The following is a 27,834-nucleotide window of genomic DNA, read 5'->3' as shown; positions in this document are numbered from 1 at the left end:
TTGCCTCCCAGTGTGCCGTGCGACTGCTAATGGAAAAAAACGATGTAAAAATTGCTGGGCTCGTTGCAGAAAGGAAAGGCGTGTATTACGAAGTGCCTGCGGAAGCAGGACCGGGAGCTCGAACCGGCGAAAAGCCATCCACAGGTTTAGGGACAGGTGTCGGGGACGTGGTCCTCGAGACACTGCCATTAGACGAGCACGGATTGCCATTAGAAATACCACTCGCGCCGGGCGATGAAACTCTGCCTTGGAGGAAAGGCCGCGTGCGTGTTCGACCTCGACCTAGCGGCGCGACGCCATGGCGACAGGCGAGATCTCGCGACAGCTCCTTGGACAAGCTGCAGGCGGCCGAGAGCCAGGTGAAGCCGTGGACGGAGGAGGCGGTGACCCTGAAGAGAACGCCCCACGTGCCGCGCGAGCTGCCCAAGGAAAAGCTGGAGGAGGTCGAGCTGAAGCCGGCCAAGATCGAGAAGAAGGAGATCAGGAGACCGAGCCTGGAGCCGGTCGACTTGAAGCCGGTCGTGAAAGACGCGACCAAAGAGACCACCATAATAGAGGAGAGGCTGACCCGTCGCGACGAGACCACGGACGAGGTCTACGCCGAGGAGGAGGACACCAGGTTACTGAAAACATCCCGGCAGGTGGACGAGACCGTCCAGCGGAGGCCGGACGAGCCGAAGCCGTGGACGGAGGAGAAAGTCACGTTGAAGAGATCGAAGCCGGAGAGGAAAGAGATCCCGAGGGAGACCGTCGAGTCCGTTGAACTGAAACCCTCGAAGATCGTCAGGCAGGAGATCAGAAAGTCGAGCTTGGAGAGGGTCGACCTGAAACCGGTCCCCGCGACGACCACCGAGAAGACCACCGAAAAGGTCACCGAAAGAGTCACCGACGAGGTGACTCGCAAGTCCGAGTACATCGAAGAGGAGGACACGTCTCTGTTGGACGTGTCCAGAACCGAAGAGGTGAGGAAGCTCCGAAGAGAAAAGATCGAGGATCAACAGGTCGAGCAACCGAAGCCATGGACAGAGGAGAAGGTGACTCTGAAGAAGGCGAAGCCAGTCAGGAAAGAGATCGAGAAGGAGACCGTGGAGACGGTCGAGTTGAAGCCGTCCAAGATCGCGAAGACTCCGGTCCGAAAGGCGAGTCTGGAGCAGGTGGACTTGAAGCCGGTTCCGAAGACGGTCACCGAAGAAGTCACCAAAGAGACGGTATCGACTTCCGAATACGTCGAAGAGGAGGACACCTCTTTGCTGGACGTGTCGCGGACCGAGGAGATCAAGAAGCACAGGAAAGAGAAGATCGAGGCTAAGCCTGAACAGCCGAAGCCTTGGACGGAGGAGAAGGTAACGCTGAAGAGGGCGGCTCCGGTGCGCAAGGAGGTCGAGAAGGAGACGGTGGAGACCGTCGAGCTGAAACCGTCGAAAATCGTGAAGGCGCCTATTCGGAGGACGAGCCTCGAAACGGTGGATCTGAAGTCGGTGACGAGACAGACCACGGAGGAGATCGTGGAAGAGACCGCGAGGAGGCTGGAGGAGTTCGTGGAGGAGGAGGACACGACGTTGCTCGACGTCTCAAAGGACACGCTGATAAAGAAGACGCGGAAGGAGTCGATCGTGGCCGAGAAGGTCGATCAGCCCAAGCCCTGGACGGAGGAGATGGTTACGCTGAAGAAGACCAAGCCTCAGAAGAAGGAAACTCCGCGCGAGAAGGTGGAAACGGTGGAGTTGAAGCCGTCGCGGCCGGAGAAAGGCGAGATCGAGAAGCCGGAGCTCGAGCGGGTCGACCTGAAGCCGGTGCCTAAAGAGGCACCCAAAGAAGCGCCGAAAGAGACACCTAAAGAGACCCCGAAGAAACCGGAAGAGAAAGGCGTCTACGTCGAAGAAGACGACACCACGTTGCTCGGCGTGACCTCGGATGAGGTCGTCCGAGTGGACAAAACTGTGAAGAAACGTGCCGAAGTTGTCGAGAAGAAGCCGGAAACGAAGCCGTGGACGGAGGAGAGGGTGACGCTGAAGAGGGCGAAAGTCGAGCAGAAGGAGGTGCAGAAAGAAACGGTGGAGGAAGTGACTCTGAAGCCGACGAGGACGGAAAAGAAAGAGATTACGAAGGAGACCATGGAGAAGGTGGACCTGCAGAAGGTGAAGGACAAGACTCGGTTCGTCGAGGAGGAGGACACGAGCCTGTTGAAGATCGAGAAGGACGAGCGGACCGAGGAGGAGACCGTAGAGAAGGCCGTCGGTTGGAGGAGAGGCAGGAAGCCGAAGGAGCAGGCGCCTTACCAGGAGGAGGAGGACAAGACCCTGCTCGACTTGAGGAAAGACGTCGAGGAGGAGCGAAAGGAGGTGGCAGTCCCGTGGGCGCGAGGCAAGAAGAAACCGACGGAGAAGGCGCCGTACAGGGAGGAGGAGGACACGACTCTTCTCGACATCGAAAAGACTGAAAAGACGACTGAGAAACAGGCGACGGAAGAGGTGCCCGTTCCATGGGTGCGAGGCAAGAAGAAGAAGGAGGAGAAGCCGGAAGAGAAGCCGGAGGAAGAGGAGGAGAAGCCGGCGGAGACGGCGGTTCCTTGGCTCCGGGGCAAGAAAGCGCCGCGAAAGATACCCGAGCAAAAGGAGGAGCAGGTCGAAGACATCAGATCGGTATCCTTGAAGCCGGTCAGGCGGGAACGCGCGCCCGAGGAGAAGGAGAAGCCGGAGGAGGTGGTCCTGAAGCCTGTAAAACGCATTCCACGGGAGGAGGAGGAGAAGGAGGAGGTGCAACTGAAGCCCATTCCGAAACGCAAACCCGACGAGAAGCCGCAGGAAGAAGTCAAATTGAAACCATTCCAGAAACCTAAACCCGAGCAGGAGGAGAAAGGGAAGCCGGAACTGAAGCCGTTCGTACCTGAGAAACCGGAAGAGGCGCCGGAGGAGGAACGGCCGACGGAGGTGTCGGAGGTGTCGTGGCGCCGGAAACCGAAGAAGCCCGAGGAGAAGCCTGTCGCGCCTGAAAAGCCGGTCGAGAAAGCTCCCGAAGAAGTGAAGACGGTCGAGGACAAGACACTGGCAAAGAGGGAGGAAGAAACGGTCGAGGACTTTAAGTCCTTTGCCTTGAAACCTGTGAAGCGCGGCAAACGGCCCGAGGAAAAAGAGGAAAAAGAGGAGGTCACCTTGAAGCCGGTGAAACGTCTTCCGAAGGAGGAAGAGACCAAGGAGGAGATCAAACTGAAGCCGGTCGAGAAGCCGAAGCCGGAAGAGGCGCCATCGAAGCCGGAAGTCGAGGAAGAGAAGCCGACGGAAGTGGCGGAAATGCCGTGGCGTCGGGGCAAGAAGAAACCCGCGGACGTCAAGGTGGCGCCAGAGGTCACAGAGGAGGAGAAAAAGGTCGAAGAGGAGCAACAAGAGGTGTCCGAAGTGAGCTGGCGCAAACCGAAGAAAGTCGTGAAAGAGGTCGAAAAGCAGCCGGAGACAGAAGACTTCTCGGCCGTCGTGTTGAAGCCGACCAAACGAGGCAAGAAACCCGAAGAGAAGGTTGAGCAGGAGGAAGTAGCCCTGAAGCCGGTTAAGAAATTGCCGAAGGAAGAGGAAGCTGTCGAGGAGGTGTCGCTCAAGCCGGTGAAATTAGAGAAGCCGAAAACTGTGGAGAACGGAGAGGTGCCCGAAGAGAAGACCGAGTTGCCGTGGCGCCGTGGCAAGAAGCCTAAGAAACCGGTGCCGCAAGAAGAAGCGAAGATCGAGGAGATACCAAAACCCGAAGAAGCGGTGCCCGAGGTGCAAGAAGCCAAAGAAGAAATCACCCTGAAGCCGGCTAGAAAAGAAAAGCCGGAGGAGGAGAAACCGGAAGTCAAATTGAAACCAGTCAGGCGATTACCAAAACCGGAAGAAGAGAAACCCGAAGAGGTTACGCTGAAACCGGTCAGGCGTCTTCCAAAGGAAGAAGAAGAGAAGGAAGAGGTTACTTTGAAACCGATAAAGAAAGAAAAACCGGAAGAGGAAAAACCAGAAGTAAAATTGAAACCGTTCAAAAGGCTACCAAAACCAGAGGAAGAGAAACCTGAAGAGGTTACACTGAAGCCGGTGAAACGTCTCCCCAAGGAAGAGGAAGAGAAGGAAGAGGTTACTCTGAAGCCGATAAAGAAAGAGAAACCGGAAGAGGAGAAGCCAGAGGTGAAGTTGAAACCTTTCAAGCGACTTCCAAAGCCGGAAGAAGAGAAGCCCGAGGAAGTAACCCTGAAACCAGCGAAGCGCCTTCCTAAGGAGGAAGAGGAGAAGGAAGAAATCACTCTGAAACCAATAAAGAAGGAGAAACCGGAAGAAGAGAAGCCGGAGGTGAAACTGAAGCCTTTCAAGCGACTTCCGAAGGAAGAGGAAGAGAAACCGGAGGAGGTTGTCCTGAAGCCATTCAAACGACTTCCGAAGGAAGAAGAAGAGAAAGAAGAAATCACCTTGAAACCGATAAAGAAAGAGAAACCGGAGGAAGAAAAACCGGAAGTGAAATTGAAACCGGTGAAACGTTTACCGAAACCGGAAGAAGAGAAACCCGAGGAAGTTGTGTTGAAGCCCTTCAAGAGACTTCCGAAGGAAGAAGAAGAAAAAGAGGAGGTTACTTTGAAACCGGTGAAGAAAGAGAAGCCCGAGGAGGAGAAGCCGGAAGTGAAATTGAAGCCCGTGAAACGGCTTCCTAAAGAAGAAGAAGAGAAACCCGAGGAGGTTGTTTTGAAGCCGGTGAAAAGGCTACCTAAGGAGGAAGAGGAGAAAGAGGAAATCACTCTGAAACCTATAAAGAAGGAGAAGCCGGAGGAAGAAAAGCCGGAAGTGAAATTGAAACCGTTCAAACGTCTACCAAAACCGGAAGAAGAAAAGCCTGAGGAAGTGACGCTAAAACCAGCGAAACGTCTTCCCAAGGAGGAAGAAGAGAAGGAAGAAATTACTTTGAAACCTATAAAGATGGAGAAGCCAGAGGAAGAAAAGCCGGAAGTGAAATTGAAACCGTTCAAGCGTCTACCAAAACCGGAAGAAGAAAAGCCTGAAGAAGTGACGCTAAAACCAGCGAAACGTCTTCCCAAGGAAGAAGAAGAGAAGGAGGAAATTACTTTGAAACCTATAAAGAAAGAAAAGCCGGAAGAGGAAAAGCCGGAGGTGAAGTTGAAACCTTTTAAACGACTTCCAAAACCGGAAGAAGAGAAGCCTGAAGAAGTCATCCTAAAGCCAGCGAAACGCCTTCCTAAGGAAGAAGAAGAAAAAGAGGAAGTCACTCTGAAGCCAATAAAGAAAGAGAAACCGGAAGAGGAGAAGCCAGAGGTAAAACTGAAACCTTTCAAACGACTTCCTAAAGAAGAGGAAGAGAAGCCTGAAGAAATCGTTCTGAAACCAGCCAAACGGCTTCCGAAGGAAGAAGAGGAGAAAGAAGAAATCACCTTGAAACCGATAAAGAAAGAAAAACCAGAAGAAGAGAAGCCAGAAGTAAAATTGAAACCTTTCAAACGACTTCCCAAGGAAGAGGAGGAGAAGCCCGAAGAAGTAACCTTGAAACCTGTCAAGCGACTTCCGAAGGAGGAAGAAGAAAAGGAAGAAGTGACTCTGAAACCAATAAAGAAAGAGAAGCCGGAAGAGGAAAAGCCAGAAGTGAAATTGAAGCCGGTGAAACGATTACCAAAGCCTGAAGAAGAGAAGCATGAGGAGGTTGCTTTGAAACCAGTGAAACGTCTTCCTAAGGAAGAAGAGAAACCGGAAGAAGTAACCTTGAAACCTGTAAAGAGGGAAAAGCCGGAGGAAGAGAAGCCTGAAGAAATCAAATTGAAGCCTGTGAAACGATTAGAGAAGCCTGTCGAGGAAAAACCGGAAGAGGTCACCTTGAAGCCAGTGAAACGTCTTCCTAAGGAAGAAGAAAAACCGGAGGAAGTAACCCTGAAGCCTGTAAAGAGAGAAAAGCCTGAAGAGGAGAAGCCTGAAGAAATCAAATTGAAACCCGTAAAACGATTGGAGAAACCGGTCGAAGAGAAGCCGGAGGAGGTGAAACTGAAGCCGATACCGAAGCCAGAGAAACCGGAAGAAGCTAAGGTGGAGGAGATAGTACCAAAGCCGATCGTGCCTGAAGAAGTGGAAGAGAAGCCAGCAGAGGAGGAGGCACCGAAGCTGCCATGGCGCCGCGGCAAGAAAACGAAGAAGGTGGTCGACTTCCGCGAAGAGGTCACGGTGGTGCCTATCGACCAAGAGAAGATAGTCACCGAAGAGGAGGTGGTGACGGTCGTTGAGCAGAAGGCCGAAGAAGTGGTGCGAGTGCAAACCGAAGAGATCGTCGTGAAGTTGCCGGAAGAGGCTCCGGCGCTTCCTTGGCGAAGGCCTAAGGAACCCGAGGAGGTTGAGATCGAAGAAGTCAAACCTGAAGAGGACAAAGTAGTCGAAGAAGTGACGGAGACGTCCGAGATATCCTGGCGAAAGAAACGAAAGCCTAGGAAGCCGGAGGAGGTCGAGAAACCCGAAGAAGTGGTCCTAAAGCCGATTAAGAAAGAGAAACCCGAGGAGAAACCTAAAGAGGAAGTACCTGTCAAGGTAGAGAAGCCAGAGGTACCCGAAGAGACGGTGGAAAAGGTGGAATCTGTCATCGAAATAACCAGAAGGAAACCGAAGAGGCCCGAAGAGGCGCCGGTTGAGAAGCTGGAAGAGACCGTGGTGACCGAGAAAGTGGTCCGAGTCGAAGAGCAAGTCGCGCAGCAAGTGGTCGAGGTCGAGCAGAAGGTCGAGGAGCAAGTGCAGGTCGAAGACCGGCGAAGGAAGCGCAAGCAGCGCACTCAGGTCGAGATATCGATCACGGACAAAGACAAAAAGATCGCCCCGAGATTCATTCAGAAGCTTCAGCCGGTGATCGCTGAGCTTGAAACGACAGCGAGATTCACCTGCACGGTATTTGGCAATCCGTTCCCTGAAATTACCTGGTACAGAAACGAGCAGGAGCTTCACGCCAGCGAGAAGTACATCATAACGGTGTACGAAACGACTGCCGCGTTGGAGATCACGAAAGTGAAGGAAGAGGACGCCGGCATGTATTCTTGCAGGGCATCGAATCCTGCTGGGGTGGCGACGTCCACAGTCAATCTCGTGATATTCGGTATTCAAACTGTTCATCATCGTGTTTGTGTGATCGTTTTTCTTTTTGCTAGCGCTGTTCGAAGACGAATTGTTGCTATCTGCTTTAATAAACGACCGGTGATTTTTTTGTCTTAGAATTAATACCATAGTTTAGCAATATAAAAAGCCACATTAGTCTTTTGGTTTGCTGTGAATGCATTGCCGATCAAAAGAGTACGACCAAGTTTAATGAATTATTTTTAACAAAATATTATTAAGATTAAATTGTCTCCTAGTTTCATTAAACGTAAAACTGTAGTCTGTTCTTTCGGTCGGATAAATGGTGTGCTCGTGTGGTTTGCCTAATTATTCCAACAGGAACTTGTGCTTATTTCAAAGACAAATAATTAGTAAGATATGGAAGGAATCTTCAAGATCATCGCGGGAATTTCATTTCTTCCAATTTTATTCAAGGAGCAATATAAATGATCTAATAAGCCACAATTTTATTAAGTCATTATAGTCTAGGATGATTGCGTCATACGACTAAAAAGCTTTGCACTAGATTCGCTATAAAAATGTTCCACCAAAACCAATGATCTTTTCTTGATAAAAACTACTGAGTCACATCGACATGCTATCTTTGAATCGCCGCAAGAAATCTTAACGCGCCTGCTCACAACCCGACAAATTGTTTTTGCATGATACCGATCGCCGATCGATCGCTTACGACGACGTTAATACGAGCTTCTGTGTCTAGAAAAAGAGGAGGAGGGGGTGGCGCCGCACTTCTCGACACCGATAAAGCCATTGATGGTCGAGGAGCACAAGCCGGCTGTGCTGGAATGCGTGGTGACCGGGACGCCGACGCCGGAAGTGAAGTGGTACCGTGGCGAGCAAGAGCTGAAGCCGACGAAGGGCAGAGAGGTCAGCTTCAACCCCGAGACCGGCGAGGCGAAGCTGGAGATCCTGGAGCCGACGCCGGAGGACGAGACGATCTACCGGGTGCGCGCTGTGAACAAGTTTGGCCGAGCCGAGTGCAGGGCGAACCTGGTCATCAGTACGGCGGTGAAGGTCAGCAAGCCGGAAGTGCTGAGGGCGCCGAGAATCACGAGACCTTTGCCGGCCCTGGTGGCCGAGCGCGGGCAGCCGCTCACGCTCTCGGCCGATTTCGAGAGCAAGCCTACGCCGGAAGTGAAATGGTTCCGCAACGGAGTCGAGATCGTGCCCTCGGATCAGCGCGTGATCAAGATCCACGAGAGCACGGCCGAGCTGCTGATCCCCGAGGTGACCAAGAAAGACGGCGGCAAGTACGAGGTCAGGGTGCAGAATCCTGTCGGCGAGGCGAGGAGCTCCGGCTCGGTCACCGTTCGCGAACGCCAGGAGAAGCCGGACGAGGTGAAAGCCCCGAGATTCGTCGAGCCGATACAGCCTCAGATCGTCGCCGAAGGAGAGGTGGTCATCATGGAAGCCAGAGTCGAGTCATATCCGACCGCGTCGTTCCAATGGTTCCACGAAACTCGACCGTTGGAGGTATTTTCCATTTGTGAATATAGATTTGTTGCTGACTACTTGTTAAAATTGACTAAGTATTTCAAGAAATATATTCTTCATTTTTATTTATTTGTTTTGCATTTTATTTCCAGTCGACATCGCAAGTAAGGATCGTGACGCAGGAGAACCGCTCGATCCTGATGATAAACGAGATCAAAACGGAGTACGCGGGCACTTACACCTGCCGCGCGGAGAACGTCGGCGGTTCGGTCACCTGCACAGCCACCGTGAATCTGCTGGAAACCCCATGGGAGGAGACTGTGGAGCTGGTGTCGCCGACGTTCGTCAAACGATTGTCCCCGGTGCGGGTGATGGACGGCGAGAGCGCGAATCTGACGTGCGTGGTGCAGGGCAAGCCGACGCCAAGAGTCGAATGGTACCACGACAACAAGCCGATCAAGGAAGGCAAGGAGATCACCATATTACAGGACACCGAGGGTGTCTGCAGCCTAGCTATCACAGAGGTGTTCCCCGAAGATGCCGGCGAGTACACTTGCCGAGCCGTGAATCCGGTCGGCGAGGCGGTTTGCACGTCGTCGCTTGTCGTTGAAGGTAATCGACCGCTCGTATATAGTGCATAGAATGCATACAGCATAATCGATTACCGTATCCTCGCAACCACCGTGTGCTCAACAAAATTATAGCAAAGACAAATTTTTGATTATAATTAGCCAACTTTAATTGACAATAATTCCGCAAAATATCATGGTAGGATGATGATTTTTATTTCAAATTAAAGCTTGAAACTTTTACTTTGTGACAAAGTTTCTCGCTTTTAAATTTGATGCGCTCTTATGGACACAGTAATTGATACGCTCGCTACATTAATATGGAAAAATACGAACTAAAAATTAGATTAAAAGGGATACCAAAAGAGAATAAAAATAAATGGAACATGTATTGTACAGCGTACGAGTATGTACCGGACTCGGAGATTGCATCCTCGCTCATTGCGACGTCACTTACTACAGGGCCAAGTGGTTCGGAGGAGGATCTCTTATCTCCCAAGGTTCGTCTATAAATTCGTAAACTATCTTAAAACGCAGCTGTTCGTAGCACATTGCAATTTACTAAATTCTTAATCGAATATTTCGCAACAGAAGACAGTATAAATTAATTTTATTTCCTCTGATGCACAATATTCTTCTAATATATATTATTACAATCGAATTTGACCGGTAAATTATTTTTTCGCTAACGTGTACAATGCTTTCAGGAAACGCCTTTGTTCGACACAGACGAAGAATCCGCTCCGGAGATAATTAAGAAACTTCCTCAGTTAGTTCCTACGAAAGATGGAGAGCTAACCAGGTACGGACACCTTCGAATCGTTACAGTTGCACGACAATTATTAACGCAACATTGGCGATAATATTTTTTTTAATTTATTCAAATTTAAATTCAATTTCCGATTGAAACGAATTGGTGTTCCGTACAGACTGGAAGTGAAGGTGAAAGGAAAGCCGAAGCCGGAAGGAAAATGGTACAAGCAGGGCGTAGAGATCGTGCCGTCGCAAGAATTCCAGGTCGAAGAGTTCGAGGACGGCACGTCCGTATTAACGATCGCCGAAACTTATCCAGACGACACGGGCGAGATTGTGTTCGAGGCACACAATCCGCTCGGCGTATCGACCACGACCGCATACCTATCGGTAGAAGGTAATAACGACAACCGTCACGTCCGATCGGTCGTCGACCGAGTTCTCTCTCTAAAAAATCAAAAAACAAAAAATAACGTGGCGGACGCTTGGCTAATTTGCTTGGTACGAGTTCTTTTCAGCTGCAATCTTCGAACGGAATCATCGTCGATGAATCTCCTAATATGTATATCCCGCACCTCCCGTTGACGATCATATCAAACTCACACTGAACACTCACATCCTTCACCGACACTTTTTTTTATATTCTTTTGTCTGGCGTTCTGCTAACTCGTCGGGCCATTTCAGCTCCATCCGCGTCGCTTTTCAATCATTCCGCGGTCCGGTGGGCTTCCAAGTGTTTCATTTCAACGAAACGAATTTTATTGGCTATCCCGACCGGTAATAATTTGCCTTCAGCGTCTCGTGGAATTATTGAAAAGCGAAAGGCGACCGAGCGTTCTAATCCGAACGAAAAGCTTAAGAATACGGGTCCGCGGGACTCGCCGCGATGGAGTTGAAACAGCCGAAGATCCGGCCCCGTTTCTAATCGTCGAACGGTTTTCTCGAACCACAGGAATCCTCGGAACGAAGGAATACAGGAAACCGTCCTGGGTAGCCGAGATGGAGGAGATGCAGGAAGCCCTCAGAGGTAAGAGCCAGTCCGAGAGACTGGATTGCATGCTGAGTGAAGCGGAGTGCAGTTTTTCGACGGACAGTCTGGACGACCGAGCGATTCGCGACGAGAGCTCGCAGCGGAACAGCTCGACGATGATCAGCGAGTTCTCGTCGACGAGAACCCTGATGAACATCGACGACGAAGGTAAGCGGTGCTTCGAGGAGGACGAGGAGGCCTCCTCGCGAGGATTCTACTTGTCGCGGAGGCACTCGGACTCGTCGGGAGTCGAGCAGGAGCTGAGCAGCGCGGAGTATTCCTGGGAGATAAGTAAATTCAGTGAACAGCGGATCGGGGACAGCGTGGAATACGAACCCGACGCGAAAGAGGATAGATCGTCCATGGAAACGATGGAGGATCAAGAGAAAAGAACGGACCAATCGACCATGGCAGTGAGGAAGAAAGGAACGGGAAGTTCGACGGAAAAATCGAAGAGGAGCTCGGAGACGAAGACGGTGGTCTCGGTAAACTTAAAAGCGAAGCGAGAAACGCAGGCGAGTGCCACCGGAAAGTTGGTCGCGCAGAAGTCCAAGTTGCGAACGCCGAAGAGCCAGCCGGAAAAGTCTCGTCCGCAGAGCAGACCGGCTAAGAGCGAGCTCGAGGACGAGTCGAAGCTTAGGTCACCGTCTCCTGTCCGAGCAAAATGCGCGAAGCTTTCGACGAGCAAGAGTCTCGCGACTAGAAAGTTGAGTTCGCCGTCGCCGACGAGGATGGGAAGACCGAGGCTATCCGAGAGGATTATGATCGACAGGGTAACGAACGAGTTAGCTGAGAACGAAGCGATGGATGATCGTGTGCCGAGCGGAAGCGAGTCCGCGTCGCGGATCGAAGCGTTGCGAGAAGAAAGGCGGAAGAGGATCGTATTGGACTTCGACGAGTTCCCGCCGCCGAGATCAGAGAAGAGAAGTCACACTCGAATGCATCCCGATTTCTTCAACATCCCCGAGCCCGGCTTCTATTTGTCTCCCATCGAGGAGAACAGCGAAGCGTCCACCGGAAGCGGCCAGAGCAAAGTGGCTGCGGCGAACTATGGAAAGACGACAGAGACCTCGCTGGAGTTTGATCATGCGAGGAAGTATCACACCTATCCGAAGTCCAGGATCCCTGTGGCTAGGTGGTCCAAAGAGCGCCGCATCGGTAACCTCATGATGGACCCGAAAATGTATCCACTGGAACCCAGGGAGGTCGATCTGGAGGCATTCCAGCAGCTGCACACGGCCGACAGCCAAGAGGAACTGCAGGAGTTCTTGTTGTTAGAGAGCCAGTGCAGCGGGAACCTCGGATTGGCGGGGAACATGTCGGCCTCCGAGGTATCTTGTAGCGATCATCACAGCGAGGATGAGAGGGGCACCATGTCAGGTAGCTCTCGCGGTTTATTTTGACACTAACCGAAGTGTGATCGCTTCTCTTTATCTATTCTGCCGGATCGTAAATCATGATTCTTCTATGACTCCAATATAATTGTTTTAAGAATTTATTTGAAAAATTGCAATTAGTTGATACGATAAAAGAATTTACATTGTTCTCTGAGTCTAAAACAAAAATTTAAGAAATAAAAATTACTTACTACTAGGTGAATCATTCGATAGTGATCCACAGTTTATGTATCACTTGTTAGCACACATTTTGTTTAATTGTTCTATAATGTTTTATGCACTAGCGAGAACGTTTAAAAAAAGTAGTTTACGATTCTGTAGAAACGTTTAACTTTTTACTGCATGTATCCGTTTGTGTGCGTGTGTATGTATTCTGTTTTTCTTGGCTAATCAGATTACTGACATCGGAGTCACGCAAGTCGCATAATCACGAAGCAAGACATCAGGTAACCAATTATATCTGCAGGATACTGTTACCGTTCATAGCTACTTGACTTAACGTGTACCGTACCGTTTCTTTCAGCCACGCAATCTGTACCACGATTCATTCAAGAAATAACGGATGTTTACGCGAGGGAAGGTGAAAGCGCGGTGTTCGAGTGCAGTTATTCCGGCAATCCTGCTCCAGGTATACCGATCAATAAATATATTTCAGTATATTCAACTGTATTTAATATACTTCATGTTATATTTAATATATTTTATTAATTTATATTTAAATACTTCATAATTTACCGAGGCAAAGTAATAATTGTATGTGTGTGAACTCGAAGACGTGGTATGGTACAAGAACGACAAGATGGTGATGAACACGAAGAACGTGAAGGTACGCCTCTACGAAGAGGACAAGAAAACGACGCTGACGATCAACCACGCAACCGAAGAGGACGACGCCACTTACGTTTGCAAAGCCACCAGCGAAATCGGATTGGCCATCACGAAAGCCAAATTGCACGTTACAGGTAAACCATTTTCTAATCAAACAACTCTGGAAAATTAGTGTAATACTTGATACAACAAACTATAAAATCTAAATAACACTTCTGTACAATTATTCTATTTGTTTAACAGATATAACGGGTGAAACGAGGTACTACGAGGAGGAAGAGGAAGTCGTCGAGGAAGAAGTGAAAGAGGTTAAACCAAAAGAGAAACCAAAGAAAAAGAGAACCGAGCTGAAGAAGGCTAAAGAAACGAAGGAGAAGATCAAAGCCGAGCGCGTCAAGGTAGACAAGAAAGAAGTGCGCAAGGAGAAGCTGAGCCCCAAAGAGCAACCGGAAGAGAAGTTAGTGAATTTGTTATTATTCGAACATGTAGAAACATTCTTTTACTAATTCACTCACTTCTAAATTATTCTCGTAGGAAAATTGTCGACATCGAGGAGACGCAGGTACTCGAGACAACAGAGATCATAGAAGAGAAGCCTACAGAGGTAAACTATTAAAATAGATTAACAAAGTCGAGAAATTGTGACTTAAAGTAGAAGATTTAAGCTATAATTTAAGATAAGGGTCATTGTTCTATGATGATTTTTGGTGTAGTTATCGGCGGTCAAATTTGGTCAATCAATGCATGAATTCACCATTGAACAGGTATCTCGTGCCAAGAAAATAGTGCCAGTCCAAGAGCCGGTGATGACGGAAGCGACGCCGTCCCTGAAGAAGATCGACGACCAGAAGCCTCGAGAACAGGTCCCGAAGCCCGAGGAGCGTGCGAAGCGAGTGGTGGAAGAGCGCGAAGGCGTGGTGGTGGTCTCAGAGGTGACCACCGAGGACCTGGCGCCAGACTTCGTGGTGGAATCAGTGGTGGACCGGGCCCAGGTGACCTCGGAGACCTTGCAGACGGTCTCGGTGTCGGAGGTGCACACGGAGAGCAGCGTGCAGGAGATGAGACGGCTGGAGACGAGACAGAGGAAGGCAAAGAAGACCGTGGTGACCGAGGAGGAAGTGTCCGAGGAAATACCGCGAAAGGCGATCGTGGAGGAGAAGCCGAAAAAGAAGAAGAAGAAGGCGATCAGCATCGAGGAGATCGTGGAGAGAGAACGGGAAAACATCGCGCGCGAGGTTGAGGAGATCATGGAGACCTTGCACGCGAAAGAGTTCGGGCCCGGCGAAGCCCCTCTTCGGGAGCTAGCCACGATCGGGTTCCTGGTGCGGCAAGGCGTCACCGTCAACGAGATCAACGAGAGCCTCTACAGGACGGACAACTTCCCCGCGCTGAAGACACCGGAGGCGCAGAACGCCCTCGTTCAGTTGGTCGAAAGAGAGGGCCACGGTCCTCTGATCACCCAAGTCCTCACCGAGGAAACCACCACGGATGAAAGCGTCGTCGCGGCCACCGTCGGCTTCCGTGCCTTCATGAGAATGATCGAACTCCAGCACGTCACCGTCGAGGAGGTGATCACGCACTTCGCGCCGGAGGACTTCCGCCCGCGCGCCTGGGAGGTCACAGAAGCCACGGAAGTAAGATATATCGATCGTCTCTTCGGCAGAATGGATTGCATTTCTCTGCCGTCGTCATCTTCTGCACCTAAATTTTCTACTCTTTTATTCGCGCACCAAATTTCCCTGTTTCATTCGAGAACGCATTTCATTCTAGATTGATACAACGGAACGTGTCATGGAACGAGTGGATATCGTCCGCAAGACCGAGGTCCATTTCATGGGTAAGTCGAGACCGCGTGGCGCAAGGTTTGAAAAGAAACGAAACAACATTGCAAGCATTAATGATCTTCGGACTTGCAGCATCACAAATCCGTTGCAGTTTGTTTTCCTAGACATAAAAAACCATAGATATTTTTGTTGGTGTGTGCTTGCGTGGCTGCCTTACAAACACAATTTTCCACATTGTCCTAATATCTTTTCTCCCTTTCCTGTTTTTTTTCTCTTGTACATATTCGCTGCTTTACAGCTAGATGTAAGATCGACTAAGCATGCGTCCTGATCTTTTTTTTATATAACTGTATAATAGGTATACGTAACATGCGCTGTACATTTTTGATCGAACGAATAAAGTGAATATATTTTTTACGACGTGCCATAATTGCCTCGCCTGTGTGTGTTGTTTTATTTGTCTTTGTTCTCGTTGTTTCCCCCATTTCCCAAGGCTCCCACGAAAACAAACGATCTTTTGGTTGCAGAGAGGAGGGACGAAAGAAAAGCCGTCCGCACGCAGGATATTCGAGACATTAAAGGTTTGAAGCAACGAGTTTCAGTGCATGGGTTATACGTTCGAATAATCGGCCGTTCGTTTCTCAGCGAACGGGGAACAGCATTATTAATCGTGTTTCTTTATCGTGTTCTCGAGAAACGCATCGGTGTCCAGACAGTCGACACCGCATCAAGATCTTTTCTCATCTGCATTTCATAGTCGCACTTTCAATTTCGCTTTAATCTACTTATGCATTTATAGATTCAACATTCCATTCGATTAAGTATTATTTTCTCATATTTCCGACGGACAGAGTGTACCATGGCTATCCTTAATAATTTATCGAATAACATCCAATAAATGTATTCAGACACATTCCTTCAAATTTTTATAATTTTATCTCATTTTGGGATAAAGAATCTTTTTTTTATATTTTATAATTGTTTTATATTATTTTATAGTTATCTAGCTAACGATCTCGTTTCTATTGCACAATTAAATTAATATAAACATAGCGGTCGCAACTCGCTACGTTCACTGTATGATATTGCAGGCAACGTTCACTGCCAGTAGAAATAGTTCGCGATAGTCAGACACAGACGAGGGAGAGTTCTGGAAACTACGCTGCATGGATGAATTTTTGAAAACCATTTTTCCAAAAACATTGGTAACAATATCCATCTGAAAATGTACATCGCGTCTTCATTTACCATCGTCTAATTAAACGCTTGAAAATTATTATCTCGGCCTGGTACGCTCTGTATAATATTTAGATGTAATGATCTTTGAACAAGATTTAGGATAGGGTAACCTAAAAGAAATGTAAAATTCATGAACACGCCTGTAAAATACAGTGAAACGCATAAAATCGCTTGAATTAACAAAAAAAAACGAAATTCTTCGTTTCTTTTGGATTGCCCTTGGTTTTAAAAGCGTTATAAAAATACATTTGATAATACCAAACGAACGCCAATTTTCGATTAATCATAGTTGGTTTCATCGAGCTTGAACGTCATTCTAATTATTTCACTGAGATTCGTCTCATCTCGTATGCTCATTTAATAACCGACCCGTGGTCCTGTCGTGGCTTAGAATACGAATAATCTAGTCGTGAAGTATGTACGTACCGATCGCACGATACGGTCTCTACGTAATGATTTGATTTTATTATTCTTTCAGATGCATGAAGCTTTACTTGATCGAATAATAAGCAGTAAAATATGTCTGCCTATGCCGCTATGCTTTCCACGCGCCGTACCCCACCATAGCTAACGTTCTATCACCCTAACCGAATCGCCCATTAAATCACTATATCCGATTCCAACAACCGAAACTCGACGCTTCGCGATAAGAGCTTCGCGCTGCTAATACAGTGTTCGATGTAAGTAAGATAGATATCTGTACCTCGTTTCATGTTGTATTTCATTGGAGTTTCACTGCGAATCGTAGTCGGTGCTGTGTGATCGTATCGTGCCGTTTCTTGATTTTCTACTTTTCTCCCGTTTTTCTTTCCACGAACGTAGATTACCTGAAAGAAACTGTGAAATAATATCGTGTGAAAATACCATCGTACTTATATAATATAAATTACAATATTTTAATTTATACAGGGTATCTCTAAAGACACTCGTAATCGGAAAATGAGACAATGAGATCATTTAAAGTAACTTTTTACTTTACGAAAATTCTATCCGTGGTTTTCTTTACGAGTTATTAATGGAGAACTATGGCCAATGAGGGACCAGCTCGGCTGGCGCGAGGAGGCCATTTTGGATAGGGTTATTCAATGTTTCATATGTTTTTACAAACACGGTATTTCATTTCATGGTTTCGATTAATTTCTAGCGATACGTAGAACAGCAACCGTTCCACGTTTCTAATATACTTGTTACTGTTACACATTCAAGTTACACACTCACATGAATTGTCGTACAGCAATGTTGCCCCACATGCGAGAAAACAATTTGACTGAGAGATTGTTAAGCGTTTCGTTCGTCCTTTCGTCTATTTTTTTTCTTCCGTCTTTTGTCCTTCTTTTTTTACTTTTGTTTTTGTTGCTGGTAGTTGGCACGATGTGTAACAGACAAGCATCTCTTATTTTTTTGTGTTCATGTTGGTTTGACTTCTGGCCGGCCTTTACTATTTCTTTCTATTTTACTACACTGAAACTCACACACGCACCCACCTGTTATTAAAACAACTACGAATGCCCTAGTGCCTGCACTCAGCTACACTGCACACTACTCTGTACCGCATCAAACATTCCAGAGACATCGTAATTCCACCGTGAAATTGCACCGGTTCAATTTTTCGTACGTTCCGAAACTCGCACGCTTAACCTCTTAGGCGCGGCCGAACTTTGCGCGGGCTATCAATTTTTGTGGGAACGTGAATTACGAATTACATTGGAATATATGACGAACAATGTTTCTGTTCTCTGTGCGAGCACATTGGAACGAAGTCTTTCGCGATTAAATTACAATTTCTCTTAAAGGTAAGACACATATGCTTTCACTTTAATAATTAATCAAACATTTGAGTGATGCATTAAAGATACATTAAAGCTATTGTAGTGGCGCGTCAATCCAAAAGATGGCATCCGCGGAAGTTGTTATAACGGCGCATCGTTCCTAAGAGGTTAAAGAAGTAGTTCGCTATCGATACTGACCCAAAACGAGACCAGTCGTTTTCGGAAATCATTGTTCGGACGCTGTAAACTTTTCCGAGTTTTCTTTGACGAAGGATAAATTATAATCTCGCGAAAGCCGAGACGTTTTTCTCTGATTTCTTAATGATATAATCCAAGGTAACACGATTTGCGGACTTTTCATAAGTTTGTCTTTTTTCATAGAGTGATTCCAGAAAAGTGAGAACAATTGAACTGTTATAAAATAGAAAACGCTAGCTGCAAAGGAACACGTTCATCGATAAGATCCGAATTAAAATACGATACCTTTGGAAGCCGCGACCGTGTGAAACCGAAACCACGCTGTCCACACTATGTCCGCTGTATACACTAGCTGGTCCGGCGTGCACTGTCCGTAGGATTTTGTTGACTCTTGTTACGTTGTAAAGCACGATTCTTGTCCTTGGCCAAAGCAGCATCCGCTCGAGAATGGTTCGTCGCATGGAGTCGTTTATTTTCTTGTATTTTCTTTTTTTTTTTTACTTTTGTCGAAACAGAGAATGGTTTTTCTTCGATCTTAATAGCGAGGTGCGAGCGAGAGAGCGATTGAGAGAGAGAACGGTGGCTGAGGGAGTGAACACTCCGCGTTTGATTGACACGAAAATTCTCACATACTTTCCACAGAATACGAGGACACACGGCAGGCACACACAACACTGCGCAAACGCAAAGATACAATACCAACGGAACAGATCGAGGCGAAAAAGGAAGATAGGGAAGAGGGGGTTCAGGTTGTAGAGATCGAGGAGATCGAGGAAACGGAACGGGAGAAGAAGAAGCGAAAGGACGTGGAGGAGGTCGAGGAAGAGACGATAGAGACCGTAATCGTAGAAACAGACGCACAGGGTAGACTGACTCGGAAGCAAAAGAAACAGGACGAGGTCGAAAAAGAAATAGAGGTTGAGGAGGTGGAGGAAGAGGTTGTAGAGAAACGAAGGAAACAATTGAAGCCGAAACGGTCGCAAATCGGTCGCGATGAGGTCGAACTCGAGGAGATCGAGGAGTTCGAAGTCAAGGGTGACAACGTCGTGTCCTCGATAATGCTGAACGTGCCCAGCCAGCGTCACCAAGTGGTGCCCATGGATCGCACGATCGATCAGGCGCCGGGCAAACCCGAATTAGAAAAGGCTAAATTAACGATGGACACCATCACGCCGTTAACGGAACAGCTGGTGCCCGTCCAGGAGAAGGAGATCGACGACATCAGCCAGATCAAGCCCGTCGAACGCAAGGCGTCCCTGTCGATTTCACCCGTGGAGCCCTACTCGACCACGGAGACGACGGTCCAGGCGTCCACGGGCGAATTCACAGACACCTTCAAGCCGACGTCATACGAGGCTACGCCAGCGATAGTCCCATCGGAGGGCCTGGTGATCAGCGAGACTCTAGTCAGCGATGCTGACGTCTCGAGCCTGACGATTGCAAAACAGGAGCTCAGCAGGACGGCGGACGTGAGCGTGACTTTACAAGAGGCTACGACCGTCTACGAGACTATGGTCAGCCAGACGGAGGTGCCAACAGAAGACTTTGTGACCCCGCTGACCGCTGAGGCAGAGGACACCATCCTGTCGCAGATCGGGCTTTCGGTGTATGAGGTTCAAGAAGGTCTATCCGAGGACAAGCTCGAGCCGTTGAAGACGGTACCAGCGAAGCCCAGAGTAAACGTTACCGCGATGGAGCCGCTGGTCGTCGAAGAGGTCCGACCAGAGGACAAGCCGGGCAAGTACTATCCGGAGCTGATAGTCCCCACCGAGATCGCCACGCAGAGCATAATTTCGCAGCGGCAGCGGGTCACCGAGGAGATGCACGCGCCCGAAAAGGAGGGCGAGTACGTGCCCGGCAGACTACCACCCAGCCAGAAGGCTCAGGTCGGCATCTCCTACGGAAACGAGACGGCCGTGATCGAGCAGAACGTGATCCAGGAAAGCGAGGGTGTGTACGTGACAGAGAGAAAGATCGACACCTTCGAAGCCGTGCCGAACGTCACGCTGCTGGAAGGAGTGTCGGTGTCCACGGTTCAAACGCAGGACACGGAGACCACCCTTACAATAGAGGAAACCAAGAAGGCGGAAGCCGATCTGAACATAGTCGAGATACCGTCCGCGGTCACCGTGGAGACCGTTCCATCCGAGAAGGAGACGGACTACCAGCCGGGCGACAAACCAGCTACCAAGACCGCCGAGACTTCCATATCTTCGCTGGAGATCGGCTCCATCTCGAGCACCCTGATTCAAGAGTCCGAAGGGGTGTACCAACCGGAGCAGAAACCCACCAAAGCGCTGGCCGAGACATCCATCAGGCCGGAGGAGCACGTTACGGTATCCGAGGTCCACACGGCGGACTATCCGTCGGACTTCAAAGAAGAGCTGAAGTACGTGGAGGAGAGCGGAACCGTGACCGTGCAGTTAATCGAGGCGAAGATGATCCAGGAAACACTGGCGCACGACAGAGAGTCCAAAATGGAAGAAGTTGTAAAACCAGAAGAACGAGTGGTAGAAACGAGCTACGACGCCATCAGGGGCGTTCAAGTCTATCAGACCACGTCCATCGAAAAGGAAGCCGACCTTCGCATCTTCGAGATGCCAGAGTCCCATCGCGGCAAGACGGTGCCGACGCACCCGGTGGTGTCGCTGGAGGTTGAGATGACCCAGCCAGAAGACAATCTAGGCGAGATCTCGAAGGAGGCCCCGTCCTCCGGAGTGGCGAAGATAGTGCCGATCGGCTTACAGGAGACCGTGGTAGCCGAGACGGTGGTCGCCGAGGACCTGGCTTCGGTAGAGAAAGAAAAAGTGCCGGACTCGAGGGTCGCGGAAGTGATGCTGGACGAGATCGAGAGTTTACGCACGACCATGGTGGTCGCCAGCGAGAGAGAGACCGAGTACACAAAGTCCGAGGTGAAGGGTGCCTACGCCAGCACGGAGTTCACCACTCAAGTGGCGCCGGTCTTCGAGGAGGTGAGAACGCATTCGCCGACCGGAGAATACGTGCCGGAGGAGAAACCCGCTTCCGGCGTGGCTCAGCCGTCGCACGTTCCCCTGGAGAGCGTGACCGTGGCGATGCAGGAGGTCGCCGAGAAGGAAGATCTGTACCGAACCGACGTGAGACCGGATGGAAAGACAGCGATGGTGGAGCTGACGGAAGCTAGGCCGGGCGCTACGGTGCTGGAAGTTATCCCTCACGATCGGGAGAACATTTACAGTCCTGACGCCATGCCGCAGGACTACAAGGCCCAGCCCTTGGTATCCGGGCACACCGTGGCACTGAAATCGGAGACCCTGGTGGCTCAGAGCACCGGAGATATCACCACCGAACAGCCGAAGCCTGGAACAGCGACCCTCCAGCGAGACACCATGGAGGAGCTGATCGTGACGGAGACCAACATCGCCGAGACGGAGAAACTGAGAGAAGAGGATGCCCGACCGATCACGCAGAGCGCCGACGTGGAGATCTGCTCGAAGACGGAGAAGCTGACGGTGACCGAGGTAATGACCGTGCTCAGCGAGGAGAAGCTGCAGGTCGAGGATCTGCCGAAGGAAAGAAAGGTCACGATGGGTATCACCAGCGGGCACGAGGTAGCCGAGATGCAGGAGACCGTGATCGCGAGCAACATCGACGTTCTGAGGGAGGAGAAGGCCAAGGAGGAACACGCGAGCCAGCAGCAGACCGGATTAGAGGTTGTGGAGCAGACCGAGGTGTCCGTGTCCGAGAAGGAGTCCTCGCTGTTGGAGGATGTGAAGCCCGAGACCAAGAACGTGGAAGTAGTGTTCCAGGAGGGAGAGGGCATCGTCGTTGGAATGACGTATCCCGAGGACAAGGAGGGCATATTCACCGGGAAAGAGAAGCCGAAAGGCGTGGAGGCGACCGTCGACATCGTGGCTCAAGCCGTCGCGTCCAAATTTGAGGTGACGAGCGACACGGGCCTGAGCGAGCTGCTCACCGCCGCGGTCGCGGAGACGAAGCCGAAGACCACGATCCTACCGATCGAGGCCGCGATCTCCGAAGAGGTTCAGACCAGGGAGACCGAAGTTCCGTTCACCGAGGAGAAGCCCACCGACAGGACAGCGAACCTCGAGTTCGTCACCGGCGAGGGTCTAATTGTCTCTACCGTGACAACCGAGGACAAGGAGAGCTCTCTGCCGGAGGTTGAGAAGCCGGAGACCAAGCTGGCCACCTTCGATATCCCGACTCACATCGTGGCCGAAGTTAGCGAGACAACCACCACCGACAACGTCGACGAGTTCGCGCGGCTGGAGACGACCACCGCAACGGCCACTACCGACCACGTAACTTTCCACAGCATGATCACCACGGAGACCGCGGCAGGCGACCTGGAGAAGCCGATGGAGGACTTTGTGCAGCCCGACAAGAAGATCGTCGACGTGTCCTTCGAGGAGGGCATAGGGGTGACGGTGATCGAGACTGTGGCGTCGGATAAGGAGAAGGAGTACTTCGACAAGCTGGAGATTCAAGGAGAGCAGGCTACGCCAGCCTTCGACGCGCACAGGGTAGCTCAGCTGATGGAGATCACGCCGGCTGCAGCTTCCGGAGACCTGACCGTACCAACGCCCGCCTCGTTCGCTGCCAAAGAAGAGCGACTGCCGTTCGAGAGCATCGTGCAAACCGAGACCATCGTGTCCGAGACGGAGAGAGAGTTCACGGATAAGGCCGTCGTGTCCAACAAGGCCGAAATTTCCATCAGCGAGATTATCAGCGCCACGACCACCGCCGAGATCACGGCGGACAAGGAGGACGTGCTCCGCATCCCCGAGAAGCCGGCGGAGAAGCAAGCCAGCGTCCAATTCGCTGGCCACGTGATCGCCGAGAAGACCGAGGTTACGGTCGACTCCAGTGCCGGCAAGCTGGAAGACTTGAAACCTGTCTCGGCCTCGGCCGTGCCATCCAGCATCCCCTTAGAAGCGGTGATCAGTTCGGAGACGCAGCCTACAGAGGCGGAAGGCCTCCTGGATAAAGACAAGGCACCGGCGCAGGCTCTGGCAGACCTGTCGGTAGTCGAGGACCAAGGGATCCAGGTGTCCACGGTGGTTTCGGAGGACAAGGAGGAGGAGTACCTGTCGAAGGAGCTGCCGGAAACGAGAACAGCCGACAAGAGCCTGGTCGGTGGCCACGTGGTCGCGCAGACGACGATGCAGGTGGTCGACTTCAGCACCGGAGACTTGGTCGAAGAGAAACCGTCCGAGGCTACGGCTCTGCAGGAACACATTCCATTCGTGCCGTTGGTCGAGTCGCAGCCAGTCGTTCAGGAGAGCGAGGACAAATTCGTGCCAGGCCTCATGCCGGAGAACAAGACAGCTGTCGTGGACCTCGAAGAGGGTAGGAGCATTGTGACGGTGTCCCAAGTGACCCCGGCCGACAAGGAGTCGCTCTACGTCACCGAAGAAGCGCCGTCGAAGCACGCAGCCACCATCGGCTTGGACACCACGCGCGCCATCGCCGAAACGACGGCTGTCTCCGTCGAAGATTCCGTGACCGAAGTCACCGTGGAGAAACCGGACAGAAAGAAAGCTCAAGCGACGCAGGAGATGTACCAGAGCGTCCTGGTCACCCAGGACATCGTCCAAGACCAGGAGAACACGTTCGAGGGCAAATTCAAGCCGGCGGTGCAGAAGGTAGAGATCTCCATCGAGGAAGGCAAGCGCGTGACCACTGTCACCGAGGTCAGCGCGGCTGATCGAGAAGAGATTCTGAAGACCATCCAGGAGGAGAAGACGCGATCGGCCGTGCCGGGCATCGTCTCGGGCCACGAGGTTGCCGAGAGGTCGGAAATCGTCCCGCAGCAGAGCACCGGCGAGGTGGAGATCCTGAAGCCGACTACCGCCACGGCTCAGATAGGCCAGAAGCCTTTCGAGACGGTCGAGACGACGGAGCAGGTGCTGGCCGAGAAGGAAGGGGACAAGATCGAGGAGCTGACGATGCAGAGGACCAGCGCCAGGGTGACGGTCGACGAGAACCGCTTCATCGCCGTTACGGAAGCCACCGCGACGCAGGACGTCGAGTCGGATCTATCGGAACTGAAGAAACCTCGCGAGGAAGTAGCGAAGCCGGCGATGGAAGGCAAAGAAGTTGCCGAGCAGATGGAAGTGAACCTAAGGGAGGGCCTGGGAGAGGTGCCTCAGCTGCCGAGACCGACCGCCGCCGAAGCCCATCCGACGCAGACGACGATGGAGAGCGTAGACATCAGCGAGACGGTTCCTCAAGAGCACGGTACCATATTCGAGGAGAAGATGAAGCTCGACGAACGCAGCGCTACCGTTACCTTTGTCGAAGGCAAGAGTATCACGGTTGCCCATGTCGTTACGCAGGACAAAGAGGACACCATGACTGTAACGAAGCACGAGGAGAACAAGGCCGAGGTGACTCTGACGAAAGTCGGCATGGACGTCGCCCAGAAGGCGCAGGTGTTCGTCGAACAGAGCACGGGGCTGGTTCAGCCGCTGGAGAAACACGAGGCCAAGGCCCAGCCTACGCAGGACGCCCTCCAGCCGATCATCGTCGAGGAGACCCCCAGCGCGGAGAGCGAGGGCACCTTCGACAAGTACCCCAAAGCTGTCGCGTCCACCGCGGTGCCGACGTTCGAGGAGGGTCACGGAGTCTCCGTGACCGAGGTGACGTCGGCCGAGCTCGAGTCGGTGTTGAAGGAGAAGAAGCTGGATGCTTCCCAGACAGCCACCAGCACCATCATCGCCGAACGCAGCATCATCGAGACGACCACGGTCGAGTCGCAAGTCAGCGTTCCCGACAAGACCCAGGAGCTGACCATGACTCCGCAGGTGGCTGTCCCGGGCCAGGACACCTTCGAGAGCATCATCGTCAACGAGAGCCTCGTCGAAGAGAGCGAGCAGAGCTTCGAAGGCGTGTTCAAACCGCAGACCCAGAAGGCGGATGTCGACATCGAGAAAGTGAAGTCCCTGCAGGTGTCCGAGACGATCACGGAGGACAAGGAGACCGTCTTCGACGTTGCCCCGAAACGCGAGGGCGTCAAAGCTACCCAGGACATCAGCTTGCACGAGACGGTGGTCGGATCCATGGTAGAGAGCATCCAGTCCACCGAGGAGATCCACGAGGAGAAACAAACGACCACCCAAGCGACCATGACCCAGACGGTGATCGAGACCGCGGTGAAGACCGAGACCACCGTCGGCGAACGCGAGGACACCTTTGAAGGAAAGTTCAAGCCCGAGGAGCAGAAAGGCAAGCCTCAGTTCGAGGGGCTAAGCACGGTCACAGTGACCGAGGTGGTCTCGAGCGAGGTCGAAGACGTTTTGCCGACGGACGTCGCGCCCAAGATGCGACAGGCGCAGCCCAGCCTGACCGGCAGAGAGGCTCCCGAAGTGCTACAGGTGATCACTGCAGCTACGACCGAGACTCTGGAGAAGATGACGAAGCTGAAGGAGCAGCAGGGTACCGTGGAAGTGGAGGAATTGTCGTCGGTGGCAGTCAGCGAGGTGATATCGAACGAAGCCGAGGACGTGCTCACGCTGGCGACCGCGCCGAAAGATCAGAAGGCGGACTTCAACATTCTTGGCAGAGAGGCTGCCGAGACGACCCAGGTGACCACCATCGCGGAAGCGGAAGATCTGTCGCTGAAGCGACCGGACGAGCAGAAAGGAAAGCCGACGCTGGACGAGCTGACCCCGCTGATGGTGTCGCACGTGGTGTCCGGTGAACAGGAGGAGGCCATGCCGGCGCCGGAAGTCCCCAAGGAAAAAACGGCTCAACCCAGCCTGCTTGGCAGAGACGTTGCCGAGACGATGCAGGTGCTGACGGTAGCCAGCGCGGAAGAGCTCGTCGCGGCGGTGGCGCCCGAAGAGCAGAAAGGCAAGCCACAGATCGAGGAGCTCGCGCCATTGACCGTCTCGCAAGTGGTCTCGCACGAGGCGGAGGACACCTTGCCTACACCGGAAGTGCCTGTCGAGAGGGAGGCTCAACCGAACTTGATCGGCAGGGACGTGGCGCAAACGATGGAGGTGCTGACCATGAGCAACGTGGACGTTCTGTCCGAGATGACGAAGCCCGGGGAACAGAGAGGAGTCCCCGGCCTGGAGGAATTCGTGCCTCTGTCGGTGTCGCAGACGGTTTCCACCGAAATGGAGGACGTGCTGCCGAGCCCGGAGGTGCCGACGGAGAAGCTGGCCCAGCCCAGTCTGATCGGCCGCGACGTGGCGGAGACGATGCAGGTGTTGACGATGATCAGCGCGCAGGAGCTGACAACGTCGAAGGCGCCCGAAGAACAGAAAGGCAAGCCGAACGTCGAAGAGCTGACGTCGCTGACGATCTCGCAGACGCTGTCTCACGAAACCGAGGAGATTCTGGAGAGCAAGGTGGCGCCGAGCACGGTGACGGCAAAGCCGGCGCTGACCGGCAGGGAGGTGGCCGAGACCAGCCAGGTGCTCACAGTGTCCAACGTGGAGGAGTTGGAGAAGCCGGTGCTGCCGGAAGAGCAGACGGGCATGGCGAAGCTGGACGAACTGACGTCGCTGACGGTGTCGCAAGTGATCTCCAGCGAGCTCGAGGACACGCTGCCGTCGCCGGAGAAGCCGAGCGAGAAGGTCGCGCAGGCTCAGATGACCGCCAGAGAGGTGGCCGAGAAGACGGAGGTGCTCACGGTGACAAACGTCGAAGAGCTGCAGAGAGTGGAGCAGCCGGAGAGCCAGAAGGGCAAGCCGGACGTGGAGGAGCTGAGCTTCATCACAGTCTCCGAAGTGGTCTCCACCGAGACGGAGAGGGAGATGCCCGAGCGGGAGGCTCCCAAGGAGCGCAAGGCTCTCACCAAGCTGGACAGCATAGAAGTCGCGGAGACGTCCGAGGTGCTGACGATGGCTAGCACCGAAGAGTTCCTGAAGCCCAAAGGGCCCGAAGAACAGAAGGGGAAGCCGCAGTTGGAAGAACTGTTGTCTCTGTCTATCTCGGAGGTCGCCTTCGGCGAGGTGGAGACCAGTCTGGCGACTCCCGACGAGCCGACGGCACAGACGGCGAAGCCGAGTCTCCTGGGTATCCAAGTGGCCCAGAAGTCGCAGGTGATACCGTCTTCGGCCACGGAGGAGCTCAGCGAGTCCGAGAAGCCAGAGACCAAGCAGATAGTGCCCGAACAAATTCCGTTCGAGAGCATCGAGCAGTCGCAGACGCTGACGCAGGAGAGCGAGGGCACGTTCGTCGTAGAAAAGACAACGAAGACGGCGACGGCCGAGGTATCGTTCCGCGTATCCGAGAGCCTCGAGGTCACGCAGGTGACCGCGACCGAGCAAGAGGCGAAAGAGGTGATAAAGGGCGTGGCGAAAGAAGCGTCCGCGCAGCCCGACGTGATCAAGCGCGAAGTCGCTCTGAAAACCGAGGTTCAGCCCGAGGACGCGGCGGCCGAGTTCGAGGTGACCAAGCCGGAAAGTAAGACGGCCAAAGGTGTGACCGAGGTCCAGCAAGGTGTAATCGTGACCGAGCACTTGGCCACCGGCGAGCTCGAGTCAGATCTACCCGAGTCTGTAATTCCTTTCGCGAAATTAGTGAACGTTTCGATCGTAGCCGAGCACCTGGAAGAAGTTGCGGGTGAGTATTCTTGCTATCAAGGTATGCGATTGTCGCGGACGGGACGGACGGCGACGGTGACGGTTAGGTGACCGGAGACCCGAGGACACGGTGACGGTCTAGCAAAGATGCGAGGCGTGTGTCGGGCCATGGTAACGCGTTGGATGGT

At 52.0% G+C, this 27,834-nt stretch overlaps 1 protein-coding gene across 4 annotated transcripts in view; it reads left to right on the top strand.

The window, feature by feature from the left end:
* LOC144473127 (titin-like) overlaps positions 1-27,834 on the top strand; it is a 108,541-nt gene that overhangs the window by 53,168 nt on the left and 27,539 nt on the right. For 2 of the 4 annotated variants that reach the window (XM_078186732.1, XM_078186730.1), the window contains exons 40-54: positions 70-7,089; positions 7,810-8,582; positions 8,696-9,155; positions 9,512-9,612; positions 9,820-9,914; positions 10,042-10,262; positions 10,818-10,892; positions 12,816-12,920; positions 13,066-13,254; positions 13,364-13,577; positions 13,655-13,724; positions 13,885-14,754; positions 14,891-14,957; positions 15,432-15,485; positions 18,753-27,686. In XM_078186732.1, coding sequence (XP_078042858.1) covers positions 70-7,089; positions 7,810-8,582; positions 8,696-9,155; positions 9,512-9,612; positions 9,820-9,914; positions 10,042-10,262; positions 10,818-10,892; positions 12,816-12,920; positions 13,066-13,254; positions 13,364-13,577; positions 13,655-13,724; positions 13,885-14,754; positions 14,891-14,957; positions 15,432-15,485; positions 18,753-27,686 — 19,248 coding nt within the window. The remainder of the gene's footprint in view (positions 1-69; positions 7,090-7,809; positions 8,583-8,695; positions 9,156-9,511; positions 9,613-9,819; positions 9,915-10,041; positions 10,263-10,817; positions 10,893-12,815; positions 12,921-13,065; positions 13,255-13,363; positions 13,578-13,654; positions 13,725-13,884; positions 14,755-14,890; positions 14,958-15,431; positions 15,486-18,752; positions 27,687-27,834) is intronic. The other 2 variants (XM_078186734.1, XM_078186733.1) reach the window with 1 other exon arrangement.

Source organism: Augochlora pura, chromosome 7 (assembly GCF_028453695.1).
Source record: "Augochlora pura isolate Apur16 chromosome 7, APUR_v2.2.1, whole genome shotgun sequence".
In the NCBI taxonomy this organism is placed as follows: domain Eukaryota; kingdom Metazoa; phylum Arthropoda; class Insecta; order Hymenoptera; family Halictidae; genus Augochlora; species Augochlora pura.
The sequence above is the reverse complement of the archived record's forward strand: the minus strand, read 5'-3'. Positions and strand labels throughout refer to the sequence as shown.